Source organism: Melospiza georgiana, chromosome 5 (assembly GCF_028018845.1).
Source record: "Melospiza georgiana isolate bMelGeo1 chromosome 5, bMelGeo1.pri, whole genome shotgun sequence".
Lineage (NCBI taxonomy): Eukaryota > Metazoa > Chordata > Aves > Passeriformes > Passerellidae > Melospiza > Melospiza georgiana.
Window position 1 is genome coordinate 28,415,001 of NC_080434.1, and position 20,289 is coordinate 28,435,289.

The following is a 20,289-nucleotide window of genomic DNA, read 5'->3' on the forward strand; positions in this document are numbered from 1 at the left end:
TAATACAGAAGAGGCATATGTTCAACTCAACAGCTGAACAATCTCATCAGCACATGATTTTTAGACATAAATGCTTGTATATCAAATATGGCTTAATGCAATGACTTATTTCACTGGTTTCTTCCTTCTGTTAGCATCAAAATTCTACTGCCTTTCTCTAACTAGATATGACAGAGTACACAAAACAGATGACAATATTAGTCGTAAAGAATTTCTGTCTGTCTCTTGTGTCATCTTCTGTTTCTTCTTCTTTGCATTCTTCCTTCTGTTGATAAACCAATTTAGTATGCTGTGCTTTCCTGTGCATTCCAGGATTTATCTTACCTTTAGTCTACCCGTTCCACTTTCATGTGGCTAGAGATTAAAGGATGATCTTACAGATGTTGTAAATTAGTCAGCAGCAGGCATAATCATTATTAGGCATGTTGCAATAAATGTTTGGAAGTTTTACATATTTTCCAGAGCGCAGTTAGTTTAAACCACTGCAGTTTGATGGTCACATACGACTTTAAAAATTGAAGCAGGAAATTAGTTTACATTTCTTCAAAAGACCAAAGCCATTGTCAACTTTAAGGTCATTTTCAAAGTAGACATCCAACCAAAAAAGCTTTATTTAAATAAGTATTTCAGAATATGCTTAGAACTGGTTTAGTATACTCCAGGATAAATACATTATTGATTTACTGAAATTCAGAATAGAGACTTGTCCTATCTCCAAGCCAGTACAGAGTTACACATCAGACCTCACACAGAGCAAATGTTACCACCCTATTTTGCTTGAGCATTCTAAAAGTTAAGTAACATTGTACTTGATTTTCAGATAATTGATTGACTCTCATTCCTTAATCTTCCGATTAGCTATTATATGACCAAGATTCATTCCAGAAATGACATGAGGGGGTGAATTCCTGTGGTTAATTCCTGGATAGCAGCTGCTCAGGGGGGATTAGGATCCTTTTGTCTTAACTTTGAGGACTGAAATGTTGGCAAGCTTGTATCACCAGGCAACGTCAATTACGTTTTCCACAAGAAACAGTAAATTAGCTTTGCCATCCTGTAATTTATTTTTCCCCCCCTGTTCACAATGTGTTCTGGAGCCTTCCAGTAGAAGTACAGTCTTCTATCTGCATCTCTGTGGAGTTAATTCAATAAACACACTGAATATTTACCTAGTAATACCTTGTGTTTACTTGTACTTCTAAACATACCATCACACTGTTACCACAAGAAAGTCTGAGATGAACTCCCTGATGAAAACTTCTGAGACTTCTGCAAACCAGGTGGTACTACTGCATGTAGGCAAGTACTTTGAAGGGTCTGTACTCACAGTCCTTTGATTCAAGCACCAAAATGGGTCATTTCATCCTTACTTCAAGAGACAAGTGACATGATGTTCTTAAAAAGTGGCATTTATGGATAGTGGTTTTGCTCATCCCTTGTTGGCTTCAGACTTGGCCTGTTTGGCAGCCAGTGACCTGATTGAATTATACAGGCCCCTTCCCTGTGTCAGAATCACAGCATCCCTGAGGAAAGTTCAGCTAGTGCAGAACATGCATGGATTGCTGCAAACATGTCAAGTCTCTTCTCTACTCCCTGAACTGCAACCCTCAGCAGTATTCAAGTTGCAAGTTTTAGTTGTTATGTATTCTGGTTGTAATTTCTAGTAGTTATTATTGTATTTTTACTTCTTTCATCAAGATTTACCATATCTCAGAACAACATTTGAAATTCAAGAAAGAAGACTGAGGTTAAGAATTCTACTGCTAGGGCCCAAATGGGCAACCTAGCAAAAGGAATCTACACTTTTTCAGGAGAGAAGAGCCTGTGGCCATGGAAGAAATTCCTGAAAGAATTCAGGACTAAGGCAAACCTTTTGCCATACAGGCAACACGCACGGTTCATTTCTGTCTGATTGATTACTGTCTTAAAGCTTAAAAAAAAAAGACAAACCTTTTACAAAATATGTGGGATAATTACCTTCTCAAGAAAGGTTTGAAGAGAGATAATAAACTATATGTAGCAGATGTTAACCACATTACTTGCCTGCAGGTGCTATGAAGCTGAGGATAGTTTGACAGCAGATAGTCTGAAGAACAGAACATTTATTGCATTTAGTGATCCTGGCAATCCTGGAGGAATTCTTTTTGAAGCCAATGGCAGCACATCCAGAATAAGGGTAGAAGCCAAATGGTGTTCTTTTAATCAGTGGTCCAACTTACAACACTAAACTTTAGTGCACATTTCAGATGGTCTTTTGACAATATATGTATGGTAAGACTAAATTTTCCTGGATAGACAATGCCTTCTAAATTAAGGTTGTTATAAATAGGATGTTGTTTAAATGTATGGGCCATATATTGTGTCATATTTTGAATACATACCTGTTTTAAACAATTGAAAGTGCATTTCTCTCAAGCATTTGAGGTCTATGTAATTATGCCCCGTAAATAAAAAGCTGAGTTCAGACCTGTGTTATCAAAGTATAACATCCTAGAAGAGAGCTGACCTATGAGATATCAAACTCAAGCATATCCAGAGTGTTCCTGCACTAAATAACTTATTTATCAAAAGCAACTTAGATTATTCCCTTTAATGTAACATGGCAAGGGAATGACATTGGAAAGTCCTTCTGTAAATCAGCCCAGAGATACAAACTTGCTAGAAAAACTAGCAATATTTTCAAATGTGTTGTTTGTAAATATTTACAAATTTCATACAATACATATATTTATGACATCAATATTTCTTAACGTAAGTGTCGTACAGTCTCTGTTTATAACTGTGTTACATAAATAGCAGAAGGAACCTGAGCTTTGTTTTTGCACTGGAACAGATTCAGACCCTCTCAAGGGAGAGAACACTTTTCCCACTGCCCACCATTGGGATGAATGACCAAAAAACAATCCATGTAGTTAACAATAGATTAATAAAGTACACGCATTCAAAAGCTAATAAAGACAACTACGCTGTTTTCCATTATTTTTCATGATTTGATGACATTGCACTACTTCGGCTCCTGTGTTTACTTAAACACATCATCAGTTGTGGTTTCGTGCCTCTTTAAGTGCTATGCATCCATATTATATGCTTTTTTAGAGGACAAAGTTACTGTTTCCATATTGACACAAACAAGACATTACAAATTCTACTTTTGCACTTAAAATAGAAAAATGTCTGAAAACATACACACCTCCAAATAGTGTGCATTAGAGAGAGCAAAAAGCAGAGCAGCATTTAAAGCATGAAAAATCCATGGTGCCTGCTGAATTCCACAGCAGTCATTTCAGCAGCCAGGCTTTGTGTTGTTCAAGATACACCTATTTTACAAATACCTAAACATGGTTTTCCTGATGTGTTCTGATTCAAGAATTTTAAGTTTTAGTCTCTAAACACTTGAGTAGGCTACCTTACAAGTTAGGATTCTAGGTATTTCTTGTCAAAGAAGTGGGTAGGCCTGCTGGTGTAATTCCCTCTTGTGTAAATGATTCCTCTAGTTCAGAAATTGCCTATGTGATGGCGGGCACGGGTCCTTAAAATAACTTGAGTACTGTTGTTCTTCTCTGAGAAGCAAGCTCAGATAGGAAATCTTATAGAAGATCTTGTAAGAAGCCTCTGTAAGAAATCAGAGAAATTAAAATCTCATTGTACCAATGGCATATTGCACATTTCATAGTAATAACTTCTGCACCTCCAGAACGGTGACATGAAACTCGATGCATTGATAGTAACTGTATTGGTTCCATTAGCTTTATTTATGGCATGAGGCCATGCAATCTTTCTTTGTGTAGGATGGGGACACAGGTCACAGGTTTACTTGTCTCTGGTTTGTGGCTTGCAGGTCCTTTCTGTTACCAACAACACAGAATGTGCGAAGCTGCTGGAGGAAATCAAGTGTGCACACTGCTCACCTCACGCTCAGAACCTATTCCACTCACCTGAGAAAGGGGAAACTCCTGAAAAAGAACTAATGCTTCCCTACCTGTGCAAAGACTATTGTAAAGAGTTCTATTACACCTGCAGAGGTCACATACCAGGTAAAACTCATAACAAAATATGGGGCTAAATGATGTCCTGATATGTTGATATTGTCTGAGCAGTTGTAGATCCAGCTTCTAACCAGGAAAAATCCCCACTGATATCCAGGGGATTTGCCCAAGCAGGGAAAGAATGTCTTCCCAGCACATCTTGTGTAGGGAGGTAAATAATTTGAGGGCTTTCTTGCCACCCTCCTGTTAAACTCACCATGAAACACACATGGTTTGATTGTTGTCAAAGGCACCTGAAACTGTTACCTTTGCTGAAATATTATTGTGTTCATTCTGATCATGCAAACAAGAAGCTGGCCATCCAGGAGGTTATTCTAAATGATAGTTTGCTTTAAAATGCAAGAAATAAAAGGTCCTGGCTGTTTGCTGTAGCCTCTAAAAGCTGATGAGTAAAGTGTTTTTTCTGGTTTTGTTACCCTAGAAACTGATGTTTTTTCCACGGGGTTTAAAGCCCATTGAAATCAAAGGGCCCTATTTGATAGACTTCTGTGATCTTTGAATCACTTCCAGCGTGCTGTTAACAAGCAAATTCTTGACTTACCTAACACTTCCTCGCTGTAGTCAGTGGAGTTAGCTGGACATAACCAAAAGCAGAGTTTGCCCTGTGCTGTCTGAGGCAGTCACCAAATGTGTGCTATCACTTGTAACTGTATCAACAAAATAACCGCAGAGGATGGCTCTTTTAGAAACACTGTCTTAAGACACTATTATGTTAAATAACATCTTTGGTATTCCCAATAGTAAATTATTTATATGTTTAAGACTGTCATTTTTAAACTATGCTTTTTTCCCTGTCCAAACACTACTTATAAACAATGCCACACAGGAGAAAATAATTAAATAGGTTAAGATTTCTTTTTTTTTTTTTTTTTTCCTTTAAACTAGCAACACAGACTGGAAAAAAAGACTTGATAATGAAATGAAAAATGAATTTGTGAATAGTCACTTTTAACATATGAACACAGTTTGTAATATAATATAAACATATTTGAGTAAAGGGGATAGTTTAAGTGGATGGGATTTGCAGGATAGTTTTTTAATTGCATGTTTACAGTGTGTACTTGTTTTCTCTGAAACCCCAAGAGTGCAGGGATTTTTTTTGCAGTGTTCTTTTATTGACTTGAGAAAACATTTTGAATTGACTTACTTTTTCCTTTTACTGTGGTTTAACATGTATCTCAACCCATTCAAATATGAAAATATTATTATTGTCTTTATAAACTAAGAGATGTTTCTAAGGCTTTCTTAAACCAGCTGTTTCTTGCTCTTTATCACATTCCCCAAAGCAAAGCAGAATAGATCATAGTTGCCAAGACTGCCTGCTGAACAGCGATAACAGATTAGATATTCTAAATGTTTGGCCCATACAAGAAGTCAGCACAGAGACATTTTTGACATGAGTTTGTAGCTAGCACAAATGATTTTCATATTCTGCACAACGAGACCCTCAGAGTTGTTTTGTGACATTCTACGTTTATGAGGAAACAATTTATTTAATTGAAAAAAGTGAAAGAGGGAAAAGGGGGAAAGAAGGAGGAGGTGGAGGGAGGGAGGAAGAGAAAGGGCTGAGCAGCACAGGAGCTACAGCCACAGGAACCTCGCTCCTCAGATCAACATATGTGGTGACGAATGACAAATTTATTTTTCTACAAAGTTTGTGTATATGTAAAACTGCTGAAGTGCATCAAGATGTCAAGTGCTTTTTGTGACCACCCAGGCTGCCTTGAAAGATAACCAGATGAAAGCATAACTTTAGCACTGGGCAGAGCACTGTGCTTTGCAGCAAAAGAGCTTACATACTTTAGCATCAGTTAAAATAGGATTTTTCCTACATCAATCAGATGCTAATAATTGTTCTAAATACTTGTCCTGAAAGTAGGTTGTACTAACAAAAACTTGTTGCATGCTTACATCCACCAACAGGATTAATTTGGTGAGTTGACTGGTACTCATGGTTGTAGATACCTATTCTCGCATTTCCCAAAGGTATTCATTAAGATTCAGGTCCCTCTTTTTGAGAAGATGACCTATAGTATTTTAATATAGTTTCATAGTCTTGTACATTCTGAAACATAAGTAATTAAAATAACTTATTTGGGGTTCTGTTTTCCTTGTGAGACTTGTATATCCGTAATAATATTTATTGCAAAAGAAAGAAAAAAATAGAAAATGTGGAAGCTGTGTTTTCAGCTTAGCCTGGAGGATTTTACAAAGAGTTGAAAATTAACAGGCCCCCAAACCCAAGGTCTCTGGCAATGATTCACTGTGCATTTGTTAAAATGTCGAATAATTACTCTTCCTCCATTAGGGAGTGCTAATTGTTTCTGAACACCAATACAACAGAGTTTAAGGAAATTGCTGACTACAAAAATAATTTTATCCCTTAAGTCCTGTGCAAATGAGAAATACTATTAACATTTGAAGACACAAGCATCTTTTCTGGGATTGAAATGTTAGCAGGACATATTAACCAAGAAGGCTGAGAAATTATGCATCCGTTATTTTCATGAGTTAACTTCAAAAATTCATTTTTGTTCTGTCTCCTGCAAAGATGAAAACTCTAGCAGATCCTTGGTTAACTCTTTTGAAGACAGCAGTTTGCCCACCAGTTATGACTGAATCAGAACTTCCACTGACTTCTTAAGGAATATTGAGAGAAAAAGTGGACCTTATTCCTTATTCAAGCAGAATAATATCAGAAGCTGTTAGGATTATCTGGATGAGCAGGAGGGTGTAATGTTTCACCAAGACTTTGAGATTAGAGCTTTTCTGCTTCATTCCAGATAACTGTTCTGATTATTTCTCATCTAATCTTTACTTCAAGCCTCAGTTTAAGGGATTATTGATGGAGACACTGGAGTTAAGTGATTTAATGAAGTGTCTTCACTCAATATGAATTTTAAGTTTTCCCTTTCCATAAGGGAAGACTGTGTAATATTTATTACTAATACAGATAGTAAAGAAAGCCACAGCTGATTCTGCCTTTAGACATAATCAGAAATTCAATCCGTGCCATTGGAAGTGGCATATTCTAAGGAACAAACCTGTGCCACAGCCATGGTGCCATCCAAGGACATGGGAGAGATTTTGAGCTATCTGGCCTCCATTATTTCCATTTGAAGAAATGGGTTCCAGATGATTGTGGGTGAATTCAGATCCAGGCCCAGGTCTGAATCCAGACATTACCAGAACAGACGTCTGATAGGATTTTTCAAGCACCAAACAGGGTGTTCCAAAATGTTGGAATTCCAGCTGAAAACATTGGAATTCTAAGAAATTCTACAATTCACAGAGCACTTCCATAAGTTCTAACATGGCTGATTAATGGTCACAGTCAACCTGCAGAAAAACAGTAGTGGGTGGTAAATTTGCTACTGGTAACAAGAGCATGAAGGGGATCAACCCTGCCTGTGTGCAGGAACCTGCAGTGTCTGGGCAGGAGACGAGGGTCACCAGTCTCTTGAAAACCAGTTGGAAATTATGTGAGCTACCAGTGGACTTAGTACATTTTGAAACGAACTGTCTGAAATCACGTCTTTGGTTTGGTTTTTACTGGCAATTGAGAAGAGAGGAGAATATGGGGCTTTTGTGAACAAATTCACATCTAGCTGTCAAAGGTGCAAATCAGAAAAAAAATCCCCAAAAGGTAAAGGCTGCTTTGACACAAAGTTGAACTGTATGCTCAAGGTCACAGCAGAAATCAAGCAGGTGAGCCTGATTTCCAGATGCCCTCAAAGGCAGTGCAGGTTTCCTCAGATGAGTGGATGATACTCAATCCTGTGTGCAAGGCAAAGTCTTTGACTTGCTGCAAAGTCTGAGATGTGTGCTGCCATGGCACTGGAGTTGTGTGTCAGAGAGAAGAGGAAAGGAAATGGGTAATCAGGGAATCCAGCAAAGTGGAATTTGGTGAAGATAGGACAGGAAGGGAGATACAGGGTGAGGAACAACTGGCTGCAAATACCAGTGGAGAGAGGAGGTGGGGATCAGCTGGGAGCAGTTTTCCTTTGAAAAGGCTTTTAATCTTGCAATTTATTCCCACAGTGTTTTATAAAGGCGAACACAGAAAGCCTTCACTGTAGCTGCCTTAACTGAAAAGCCTGTCGTTGGATTCTTGTTTGCAAGACAGAGTTTAGCATAGAAATGCAAGCCTGTGCAAAATCTGACACTTAAACATGATGTTTAATCATCCTTTGTGATTTCAGTTTTCTTTGTTAACACAGGCACCGCTCTGTCAACGCGTACACAGCTGGTAGGAAATTTGTAATAATATGTATGAGTCTTTTAAAATAAATTAGTTAGTACAGAAATTCACACAGGACCAAGGGTTGCAGTCCCTATTCCTTTTTTTTTTTCCTTTTCTCCAAACAATTCTAGTGCTTAGGGGCACTTGTCAGGGACCATTCTTCTGGACACTGTACAAACTCTGAACAAAATGGCAAACTGTACACTAAAGACCTTACAATCTAAGCATGAGAAAGAAGATAATAAATGGCTACAAGCAGATAGGAGTGCAGAAGCAAATGTTTCTCTAAATGTCCTCTGTTAAGCTGTTAGTATGTTAAATAGGGCATATATAAGACATGGAGGGGGTTTTTTTCTAAATTACTATGTTTTTATAGAATAAAATAGCAATATTCCACCCTTAATGCACAGGTGAAACTGTATTTACAGAGGTTACATTCCTCCCAGTAATGCAGCATTTTTCATAGTTTAATTCTAGCCCCACCTTTTTACAAGTGTTTCTAATGAAAATGGTTCATGAGCCTTATCCTTTCTTAGAATCTGCTGATGGATTTGCTAAGCAGCAAAAGGCAACTGCAGTGCACCATGCACTTTAGTGCATGATAAAATATTTCATGAGGCAAAGGGATCAGTCTTACATACAAGAAAAGGCATTGCTCTGATCAAGTGAGTTTGCATCTGATTGTTATTTAAAATTGACATTTTCTTAGTGAACAACATGATCACAACCTGCTCTGGGTTTCCCTGACTAAAGATAACACTCAAGCCAAGAGAAGTTTATCTTTAGTGATTAGTAAATTGTATACTTGGAAAATTCTAGAAATTCTTAGTAATCGTACACCTCTAATTTGCTATTGCATTTTTTCAAATGACCCACTGTGCCTAGAGAAATAAATTATTAAAGACAAACCCCTGTATTCTTAAGTCAAATAATTCAACAGCAAGATTTTAGATTACCTTTGATTTTGGCATTATATTTACAAGCCTTGGAATACTACTCTATGATTATATCAGAATTCCTCTTCAGTTGTTCCACTTGAAATTACATCTCCCATTTTCTCCAAGTAACTACTATAAATTAAAAGCAGCTCTTCAGAGATGAAGTTTACTGAAGCTCCAAATCATGGTAATTAAACTTTTACACCACAACACACTACCATGTGTTTCCAGATATTATTTTATAGAAATCAAAGGCAGACTTTGTCCTGTCATTTTTTCCAATATTTTTAAAGGAAGATATATATGAAAAGAAGTATAGTTGGGTGGGAAAGGCTTTTCACTCCACAAGAATTCTGGGATCCAAAAAATTTTCCTATTCCACATAAGGAAGAAATTGAACTCTTTCGAAATTTTCCATGAAGAAAGCCACAGAGAGACCACCCCAGGATAGCTAATAAAGTCGTTGTTAGGACATTTACTTGGGAAATGGGAGACTTAGGGTCAAACTCTTGCCTGACAGATGAGGGGCATTGACCTGAATATTCCTCTTCCTAATGAAACACCCTAATTACAAGACATTGGAGTATAGTGATACAAGGTTTGCTGTCTGGTTCTGTCTTTTTCATTTAGACCAGAAGTTTGAGCTTGGACCAGAAACATCATGCTAAGTAAAATTTTGTCAAAACTGATAATGTTTCTGAAAAAGCTTTGCTTGTAAGAAATTGGCATTTTCCAATGAAACACAGCTGTCCCTGATCAGTTCTTATTGTACGTTGTAAGCCAGAGGTTTTATGGCCAAGATCTATGGATTACTGCATTATTCACAAGTGGTAAAGCCATGCATAAATTCGGCCTCTAATTCCAATTAAGTGCTAATTCTGTGTATCCTATGAGTTATGTCCTGGACTATAGTACATCCTAAGACAGTTGCCAGTAATGCAAACAGGAACAAAGGTAACTTAAGACATATTATCTCAACAATGTTCTGGTGAAATAGTGCATGTATAACTGGCCAGACTTTGTCTTCTTATATTTAATACTCATGATTAAAACCTGGATTGAAATGACTAGAAATAGGTTTGTGAACAGAAACAGATTTTTTTTTCAACTTCCTTTAATAAAATGCAAGAAATTAATAGCAATAGTGGCAGGGTTTTTCTTCAAAGGCTCCCATTTTATCAACTTTGTGTTTCTCTGGGTCTTCAAAATCCTTCCCATTTTAACCTAAAACTTAAGGACCACCTTTTATACAGTGCAGCATGAGACATATCCCTTTTTCAGGGGATGGGGCTGAGGAACTGGACTTCACCATGGGACACTGCTCAGCTACTTTAATGCTGGAGAGACCACCTGGATGTCAACGTGGTGCAGTTTTCAGCACTACTTCCCACTTCTCACCTCTCCAACCAATGTCCTTTGCTGGCAGCATTCCACAAATCTTTTACTGCATGTCTTTTACCAGAGTCTTCACTGAGATTTTGACTAGAACTAATCACTTATTTAAAAAAAGTTAAACAGAAGCTGCTCAGGCTATTTTACAGCAGATACTAGACTTGATTGATAGGGTTAAAATTAGGGAGAAGTGTGTCACAGCCTCAACTCTGAACTTTGCCTCTTAATTTTTTAGTGAGTGAACTATTGTGTCATTTTGAATGAAACTTAAGCACACTGAAAATGAGGTTTAATACAAATACAGATGAATAAACTGCAAAAGGCAATGCTCAGTTTGTGTTTATACATTTGTGTTTATTCAGAGCAGACTCTCTTTTTGCAGATAGCCCTTTGTTTAAAATGTCTTTTTCCACTATAATCTATTTAAAGATGAGTTTGATGACACAAAACTGCAGACATGACAACACACTAAATATTTGTATGCTCTTTTGCATTTTTAAGGTTTCCTCCAAACTACAGCTGATGAGTTTTGCTATTACTATGCAAGAAAAGATGGTGGTGTGTGCTTTCCAGATTTTCCAAGAAAACAAGTGCGAGGGCCAGCTTCTAACTCCCTGGACCACATGGAAGAATACGACAAAGAGGAAGAGATCAGCAGGTTCATAAAGATAAATGCTGTTTAATGCTGAAAAAAAACCCCTAGCAAAGCCTGTGGTTTTCACAGAGAAACAGCTCCGTGTGTGCTTATGCTGAGCAGCTGTGTTTTCCAGATGTGACTTTCCTTTGCTGCTGCTAGAGTACGTCAAAAGAGAAAGTTACACGAGCTTCAGCACTTCAGTACCATTTGATATTTGCCTTGCTGAAAAGGTGTTAGAATCCTGCTCTGATCCACCCTGTGGATCTTGGTTATTGTCCAGCCCATGGATCATTCATAGTTCTGGGAAGTAATCTGTACCTAAATTTAATATTACTAAAAAACAGCAATAAGTTTATTAGTAAATTTATGTCATAATCTTCAATTTATTTCATTTGTGGAGGGTTTTTTTGTGAAAATAATTAAATTAGATTATTCCATCATAAGTCATTATTTTAAAATGGATATTAGAATCCAAATTTTATCCAAGTGATGAAATTTACTCTGTTTATTTTATAGTAGAAATTCTGTATTTCTAAATTATTCTCTTCTTTTGCCAACTTTTTTTCCTCTCCCATTGCTCTACATTTTGGATCTAAGTTTATTTAATGTTCTCATTTTTGTATGCAGACCAAATTTTCCTCAACTGAAGTTAAAGCTGATTTTCTGTATTATGTGCTTGCATACATTCAAGGGAATAATTTATCCACATTAATATATTTTAAATGTTTTATTATAAACCTGTTTTTAATATTATTGCACAACAATAATTTTATCTTTTTGGGACACTGTTGTGTCATGGTTACGAGAAAGAAGAAATGTCTCACTATTTCTTTAAATTTCTTTAGAAAACACAAGCACAACTGCTTCTGCATTCAGGAGGTTGTGAGTGGACTGAGGCAGCCTGTGGGAGCAGTACATTGTGGGGATGGATCCCATCGCCTCTTCATTCTTGAGAAAGAAGGATATGTGAAGATCTTCACTCCCGAAGGAGACATACTCAAGGAACCTTTTTTGGATATACACAAGCTTGTTCAAAGTGGAATAAAGGTTGGATTTTATACTTACCTCTACCTTTTAATATTTTAGCATGTATATGGGTGAAATGGGAAGAATATTTTTTAGGTATAATTAAATTTAAATAACAAAAAAGAGTAACAACAAGAGACACCACAGTTCTTTATGGCAAAGAAGTGAAAACTCATAGTGGGAAGGGAAAACAGCATCTTGTAACTCTTATCAAACTATTTTCTTTCCCTTCATTTTTTCCTCACTTTAAATTCAAATGAAACTATTCAGCACCAGCATTCCACAGCAGTATCTTTGTATTTTCATCCTTTGGGCTCATTTCCAGCCCATTGAATTCAGATGAGTTTTGCTGTGGTGGCAGTGGGAGCAAGTTTGGCTCAGGGCCTCCCCTGCCCCCCAGGTGCTCGGTGATGCCTGGAGACCTGGACACAGGAGGGGGCCTGGGAATGGTCAGGGATGCCCTGGAGAGGAGCAGGGGTGCTCATTCCCTCTTGGCTCAACCCCAAATGTAGCCCAAGCTTCCCTGGGTGGGAGGCTGCTCTAAAACTGTGTGTGTTGGAGGGGCACATAGAAGTGACCGTCCCTCTGAATTCAAACATGGGGGTTGGTGGGATGAACAGCTTCCTTCCTGTCCACTGGGAACACTTCTGTGGTTGGGGCAGTCAGTGGGGAATGGGCACTGATGGGAATATGTTGGAAGGTGGAGGTGAGAAATTACATCTAGTTATGGGGTAAGTACCAATGGAAAACTTTTAAGTCTGTTGGAAGATATTTTACTTCTGGAATGCTGGAATTCAAGTGTTGTTCCATGTTGATTTCTTGTCACAATTCAGAATGGTAATGCAAGTAAAATTCAGCTACATAAAGAAGTTTTAAGTTGTAATCAGGTTATGCCTAGAACAGTCAGGACTATGTATCAAAAAGCCTTCATGGATGAAAGTCATGTTGACACACTCTTGACAGAGGGATCTTAACTGATAATTGTGACAACCCAGGTCAATTTGGAATGCATAGCACATGTTAACTGATAATTTTGTTTCAGCTGTAAGGGCAAGAGGCCAATTAGGATAGACTTTTCTGAGAGAGAATCTCAGAGGTTTTTAGTGTGTATTGAAAAAGAGAGCAATGAAACATATTGCCCCTTTTTCAGGAGAAAAAAACCCTACTTTATATGATTATGTATTTTGCTGAATGCTTCCCTTTCTGCCCCTGAAGATAACCATTATGTTCAAGATATCCAAACAGAAGGGACTTATCAGGGGTGGTTTTGAACACCTAAAGCTGTTTCATATTTCTTAACCAAAAGTTCTGATCACTTGTACTGGTGGAAAACTGACAGTGAAATTTCCACAGAACTGTTATTGGTCCCAAAGGAACCTTTCTTGAGGAAACTTTTACAGCTGCAACTTAGAGACAAGGCTAAATGGAAAACTGATTTTCCATGCTTCTGAACAGGCACTAACCTGCTTGATATGACTCCCAACAGGTACACTCAGGATCAGATACAACTTTCAGTTCTGTTTTAAATCCGTGACCTGATCTTTTTAAAAAATCATCATGTAATGGTCTACACTGGATCTGTTTCAACTATAACATTTTGTGTAAATAATTTGATGTTTCTAAGCTAGAAAGTCTAATTCAATTCCCTGAGATAACAGTCCAGTGACTGAGGATAATTGTGTTGCAGTGTTTAATGCAGGCTGGCAAGAATGGAGGCTTTATGTACTTTGCAGGGAAGGAGAAAGGGAATGTGCCTAGGAGCAGGACTCCAGCTCTTAAATAGAAAGAGTAAAGAATTTGTGGAATGAGTACATTACATAAAATAATAAATAAATCAAAAACCCCAAACCTCCAAAACCTAAATTATAGTTTTAAAACAAGGGTTCTTAAACATTTTTACATTTGCAGTCTAGTTCCTATAATCATTGTCCATGGTCCCTTACCCACAAGGATGGGAGATCACTGTGGCAATGGCAGCATTGTCACTACTTGACAGAGTATTTGGTTTTACTTACCTGTTACACACTTCAATACTAGAAATCAGTAATGGAGAATACTCTGTGGACAGATGATTTTCCAGCAGGCAGTGCAGAACAGGCAGCAGTTACAAAAACCTCAACAAACCACTCTGTAAAACATTGCATCCACTTGCACAGTGCAAACATCATGGAATGTGTCCTCTGTGCTCACTTAGGAACCATGTATAGTGCCAGAATTTGGATATACACACTTTGAAGAAAACAAAAACTGCTCATCTGTTTTCCAGCCTCAGAGCAATAATACCAAGAAAAGGCAAACTTTTTTTCCCCTAAAAAGAAGTGTAAAAATTTTCTCTCTTACACTCAAGTGTCTGAAAACAGATGCTTCTGCTATTTTCTTTCTGTACCTGAAATAGAAACAAATACTTAACTCCAGTGACAGTAAAAACAGCAAAAATACTTTTTCAGAATTTTAGAGACATATGTTGTACCCAGTAAATAATTAGAATAATGATCATTACAATGCCAATAATGCAGCTGTGGTTGAATCAAAGGTAATATAAATTGATGCCTCTGAAAAGAATTTTGGACAGCTATCCCATTAAGATATTTATAATACCAATAGATGGAATTATATAGTGGTGGCTAATTTTGTCTTCTTTTTTAATGTCAAAGGAAATTTAGCAGTGATAAAATCATTATATTTTCATAAATTAGCAAATGTGTTCCAAAGAATCAACTTAAAACTATCCTGAAGATGATATAACCAAGAAACTGAAGTGATATATTTCCTTCATAAAAATAATCCTGGAGGTTGGTTTTAATTTCACAAACATATTTCACTCATTACAGCACTGGCAGTCAGATTAGGAGAAAGACAATATACAAAAACAGAGGAAGAGAAGTGATTGCACTGTACAACAAAAAGTAATGTTTCCCTCCTAAAAAGATACCTTTTTGTTTCTCTAATGGATCTACTGATCCCTGTATTGGTGAAATTCATTTGAAGTCCCTAGCATTGCTCTGAGCACCTTTGTAGGGCTTCTTCATGGGCTCTGCTGCCCTAAGCACATAATTCGGATTGTCTGGGCTTCGTTCTTGTCCATCACTCCTGGGAAGGTCTGTGGATAAAAATAGAAAGTAAGTGAGAAGAGTGGTGCAACTCTTTGCCCAAGTTTTATTGGTCCTTTGGCTTTTAATGTTCATTGAAGTCACTGAGGTTCTCTGCTTGAAAACTCTTGCTGCAGTGCAATTACTGACAGTTACATGATTGAATTTTAAGGAGTTCAAATTAAAAAGGAGCAGTGATAATTTTATCTGCTGCCAGTATCTCAGAAGGAATTAGCACAAGTGTGGAGAAGCATTTCATAACAGAGATAGACTTCATGAATGGATGATAGTGACTTATGCTTCTTTGTGGTCCTACTCAAGAGAACATTAGATGCAGGATTCCTGAAGATTTAAAAAAAAAATTTTAAAAAGTTTATGAACCAATTTTTCTTTGCATGTCTCCTAATTTCTGCACAGTTAGCAGGAATGCTTTTTTGACCTCCTATTTTTTAATTTAGTTGTTGGAAGCCATGAATGGATATTAATCAAGAATTTGCTAATTCAACATCTGTGGCCCTCTCCACTGCATTTTATGTCACCCTGGCTACATAAGTATTGCCAAGTGTGGACACTTGGCCAAGCCCCTCCTGTCACCTCCTCCCCTGCCTCAGGAATGTGGTGACAAGAAAAATCTGTGTACCTTGGTCTTGCCTTAGAGCTGAGTGAGGACATGAGTGAGACAAGGACCTGTAACCCAAATCTAGGCCATGCACCTGGCTCAACTATCTAGGAATATCTAGCCCAGTGTAGTGGAGAAAATACTGATTCCATCTCCTAATATATTAACGTGCCCATTAATGTTGCAAACTACCCTGATTGTATACAGAAGAAAAGAATGAACCTTTTACCAAAAAAAAAACCCTCATAAGACACCCAAACTAAAAGTCTGCTTTCCCTGTTTTGGTGATTTACTGCTCCATTGTGTTGTGGTGAAGAGAGTTGTTAGTTGCAGAGCAACATTTTACAGTTCTTCCTTCAAAGTTATGTAGCAAAGACAATTTTTTAATGAAAATATTAGAACCCATTTTTTCTTTGTCTGATTTTCAACTGCTGTTATTTTCTTTCTGTTTTAAACTATTGCCAAGTAGAAAAGAGGCAGAAAGTTGAAATGAGAAGTTATTGAAGTAATAATGGTAACACTTTAAGTGGCATTTAAGGAGACCTTATTCAATTATCTAGAAAATTTAGACCTAATGTGTCTGAATCTCTTGTCAAAATTTAGGCAAAAAAATTAAAGGCTCCAGAAGTATCATGCAAATCTGATTTTATCTCACAATGCTCTCAGCAGGGGAAAAAAAAGTGTCAAAACATTCCAAACACTTGGATTTAATGATTTCCTGAGATGTAACAAGGCTGAATATGCTGTTATTATAAGATCAGTCCAGTCACCTGCTACTCAGGATTGTATCTAACTTACAGAAAAATGGTCAATGCTGTAGCAGTTTTCCAAATTTTCATACTCCTTTGACTGTATTTTATCTTATTAACTGTATTATTTCCTAAAATTTGGAAACCTTTAGGTTAGCAGCAATCACCATAAAATATAGCACAACCTATTACATCAATTTTCACTTACTTTCTTCTCTCCTGAGCCCAAAAACCTGTATTGGTCTAAAATATATTGTTCAGAAGGGAAGGCATCAAGGTACGGTTTGGAAACTACAAAAAAATTAGGAACTTAGCACTTTTCTTGGGAATTAAATGCTATAATCACCTTTCAGGGTACTTTCTGAAAAGCTAAGTAGCTCTAGGGCTGCAACTGTTGGTCCTTAAATCATTTTTGTGGTCCTTCCCTATAATCATTCAACTTCCCCAAATCCTTTTAAAACTAAGGACCTCAGAACTGTACAAAGTAGCCAAGTTTACATCTTACTGCTGCCAATGGTAAAATCAAGTCCTTGTAGTTAGAAGGTAATTTTCTACTTATAAATCCACTGACTGAACAAGCTCTTTAGGCACAGAATTGCAGCAGGGCTTCATGTTCAGTTGCTTGTCATCTCTGATCCTTAGGTTATTTTCAGTTTATTGCTTTTTTGTTTTGTTTCCTTTTCTTTTCTTTTCTTTTCTTTTTGATTGTGACTAAGCTCTGGTGCAGCTGTGGTGTGTATCTGCTGGCTACAGGGTCATAAATTGCTCAGCCAGCAAGAACGGCTGCACTCTGCTGCACTTTGCCTCACACAGTGCTGAGAGCAGAAACCCCTGCAAAATGGGTGTCCTTAAATTTGCCATTGTGCAGTTACCACTTGCACTTGTGTAGAGATTCAGTTATTTATATTTTTTTAGCTAGTAATAAAATATTTCTCATGTATCTCATGGGAATATCATGATAAAGGGCAAAGTCTCTGAGGAAGGAAAGGGCATGGCAGGAGAGGGAAGGGAAAAGGGACAGAAAATTTCAGTTAAGTGATATCAGAGATCACCATTGAGAACATATGAGTTAAACTCTACCTCTGTCACCTTCTCTAAGATTATAAGTAAACACTTATTAAAGTGTTTACTTGTCAGAAACACTTTAACAGAAACTTCTCCTAAATTTTGAGCCATAGTCACCTTCTTAGTTCATCTTGCTTTCAAACTAATACCAGTAAGACTACTTTATGTGAGGTTTTTTAATTCCCAAAGTTTTTAAAATGCTATATTCCTACTTAATTCCTTACAAATATTTTAACAGTCAGTTCTCTTTGCAAGGAAAAAAAACTCCACAGAAATATTTGACAATTTTTTTTAAGTGTATGCTCAGCAAATTTCCCAGTAATAGCCTTTAGATGAGTTACAAGTTAGATATATGTCTTGCTGTGTTTTCATGGTTTTTTAATCAGAACACAAGTGCATTCAGTCCTGCAGAATCTTATTAATGAGTGATCCAGTGACTCAGGTAGGAATTTTCTGTGATGCCATGAAGACTGCTGTGGAACACAGCAATTCATATGTTCAGTATAAGAGTATGGGAGTAGACTGTCAGGCATTAAACATGTTAGCTGTGCTGCTCTGAGACAATTATTCCAGAGTTTCTCAGGACCAAATAAGCATCTGGTCACCACAGGCATCTTTTTGCTGGAATGCATGATTGGTAGTGGAACATCTACTGTGCCTTCATGTTTGTGTCAAGATATTGGAACAGACTGCCCAGGGAAGTGGTGGAACCACCACCCCTGGAGGTGTTCAGAAGGCAGTGATGTGACACCTGGGGACGTGGTTTAGTGGTGAACATGGTGGTGCTGGGTTCATGGTTGCACTTAATGATCATAGAGGTCTTTGCCAAAGTTAATGATTCTGTGACATTTAATCACATGAATATGTATTACTCAGGTCATTCAACATATAATCAAATAATTTTTTCGTAAAATTGCCACTCCCTCCAGCACTGGAAGAGCCTGCTCCAGGAAGCTTATAAGAGGTTGTGCTGTCTTTGCAGTGAGGAGTGGCTACAAAATCTACAGTAAGCCAGGGATAAAGTCTATTTAAAACTTGATGTGGGAATCAGATTGTGTTATTTGCTGAATTGCTCAGTTCTGTCACTGATAAAACTTCTCACATATTCCTCTTGACTGGATGTGTACATTTGTTCTTGCATCTTGCTGATGCACAGACAGATCTAAGTTAACACATGCACTGTCCATTGATATCCACAGGATTTATGTTATTGACAGAATAATTCACATAATTCACATAATTCATGCTAATCCTTCCATCCAAGTCCAGTAATTTCAATTTATTTCCCTCTGAACACTTACATGGATGAGGCTGAAATCAATGGACCTTTCTTGAACTTTTTGCCCTGACATCACAACAAGCTGTGCTCTCCTCCACTAAGCACTAGCTTGTACTCTCCACAAAGAGAGTATTTTATTTGCTCTCTTCTCCCTTGAAAGCCAAACTTACAGTGGCTACTAAATTCATGACCAGTTAGTCCTGAAAGGGATTATTTTGATGTATGGAGAGAAAGGGGAGCAGTGGAAGGTTGTATTTCTCTCTGGACACTGGAAGGACAACTGAGAGGTCCTATATAAATTTCTTTTTTCTTCAACCCAATGAGCCTGCAATTCTTCAGAGTTATTCAGAAACAGATTGTGAAAACTCAGATAGTAAATTCTCATTGTCCTACCAGACCAAGCTCTCAGCTCTATATGAAGAATGGGGATAGTCCTTTAAAATAACAATGTTGAGGCACAGAACATTAAGTATGACATATATTCTATGAGGAACAAACCAAGACTTCATTTTCATTCCATTCTACAATTAACTGCACCAGTGCTGAGTGCAAACTCTATTTGCTGTCCTGCTCCTGTACTTCTAAGAGTAATGAAATGGTAAATCCATGTAAGGCATGTGCATATGCCCAGGAAGGGGGGCAAGGTGAAAGAAATTATTGACATACAGCAGTGATACCTGTGGGGTATTTTTGGTTGTCTTGGAACTCCTCTTTCAGTGTATGAAAAGGGAGATTCCAGCATGTCTTTGGTGAGAAACTGAAACACTGTGTTGTTGCAAAAATGACAGACCTTGGATTTCTCCTGGAGACTGCAGAGGGAAGTGATGACAGGGAAGTGATGTAGACTGTTTTTCAGCAGGACTTGCAGTTGAAGTGATGTCAGGTCCCAGGACATGAGGATTTCTCATCTGAGAGGTCAGAAGAACAGCAGTCAGACCTGTGGCACAACAGACATAACTTTTGAGGCCACACCTCACCTGTGAGCTGCCCACTACGCACCACAATTAATTGCTTTTAAATGTCTTCACATAATTTGAGCAGAAAACTCGGAAAGAAATAATAGTTAAGGTCTGAAAATGGTCAAATGTGAAAAAATCAGGACATTTTAAAGAGAAACCACAAATAATATCATTGTTTATAGTGACCTAAACAGTAACAAAACAGACACAATATTCTGCATGAGAATTCAGCCTTCTTCATGAAGAG

The 20,289-nt window shown here is 37.5% G+C and overlaps 2 protein-coding genes across 5 annotated transcripts in view; one reads left to right on the forward strand and one right to left on the reverse strand.

The window, feature by feature from the left end:
• Nucleotides 1-20,289, forward strand: part of HHIP (hedgehog interacting protein) — a 74,916-nt gene that overhangs the window by 3,348 nt on the left and 51,279 nt on the right. Inside the window, exons 2-4 of the mRNA XM_058025284.1 lie at nucleotides 3,839-4,034; nucleotides 11,121-11,277; nucleotides 12,102-12,303. Of these exons, the coding sequence (XP_057881267.1) occupies nucleotides 3,839-4,034; nucleotides 11,121-11,277; nucleotides 12,102-12,303 (555 nt within the window). The remainder of the gene's footprint in view (nucleotides 1-3,838; nucleotides 4,035-11,120; nucleotides 11,278-12,101; nucleotides 12,304-20,289) is intronic.
• The window catches only part of ANAPC10 (anaphase promoting complex subunit 10), a 144,296-nt gene continuing 136,217 nt past the window's right edge, over nucleotides 12,211-20,289 (reverse strand). For 2 of the 4 annotated variants that reach the window (XR_009114516.1, XR_009114517.1), the window contains 2 exons: nucleotides 19,874-19,991; nucleotides 12,211-15,382 (listed from right to left, as the gene is read on the reverse strand). The gene's annotated coding sequence lies outside the window, so the exon portion shown is untranslated. Of the gene's footprint in view, nucleotides 15,383-19,873; nucleotides 20,021-20,289 lie in introns of all 4 variants that reach the window. The other 2 variants (XR_009114515.1, XM_058025290.1) reach the window with 2 other exon arrangements.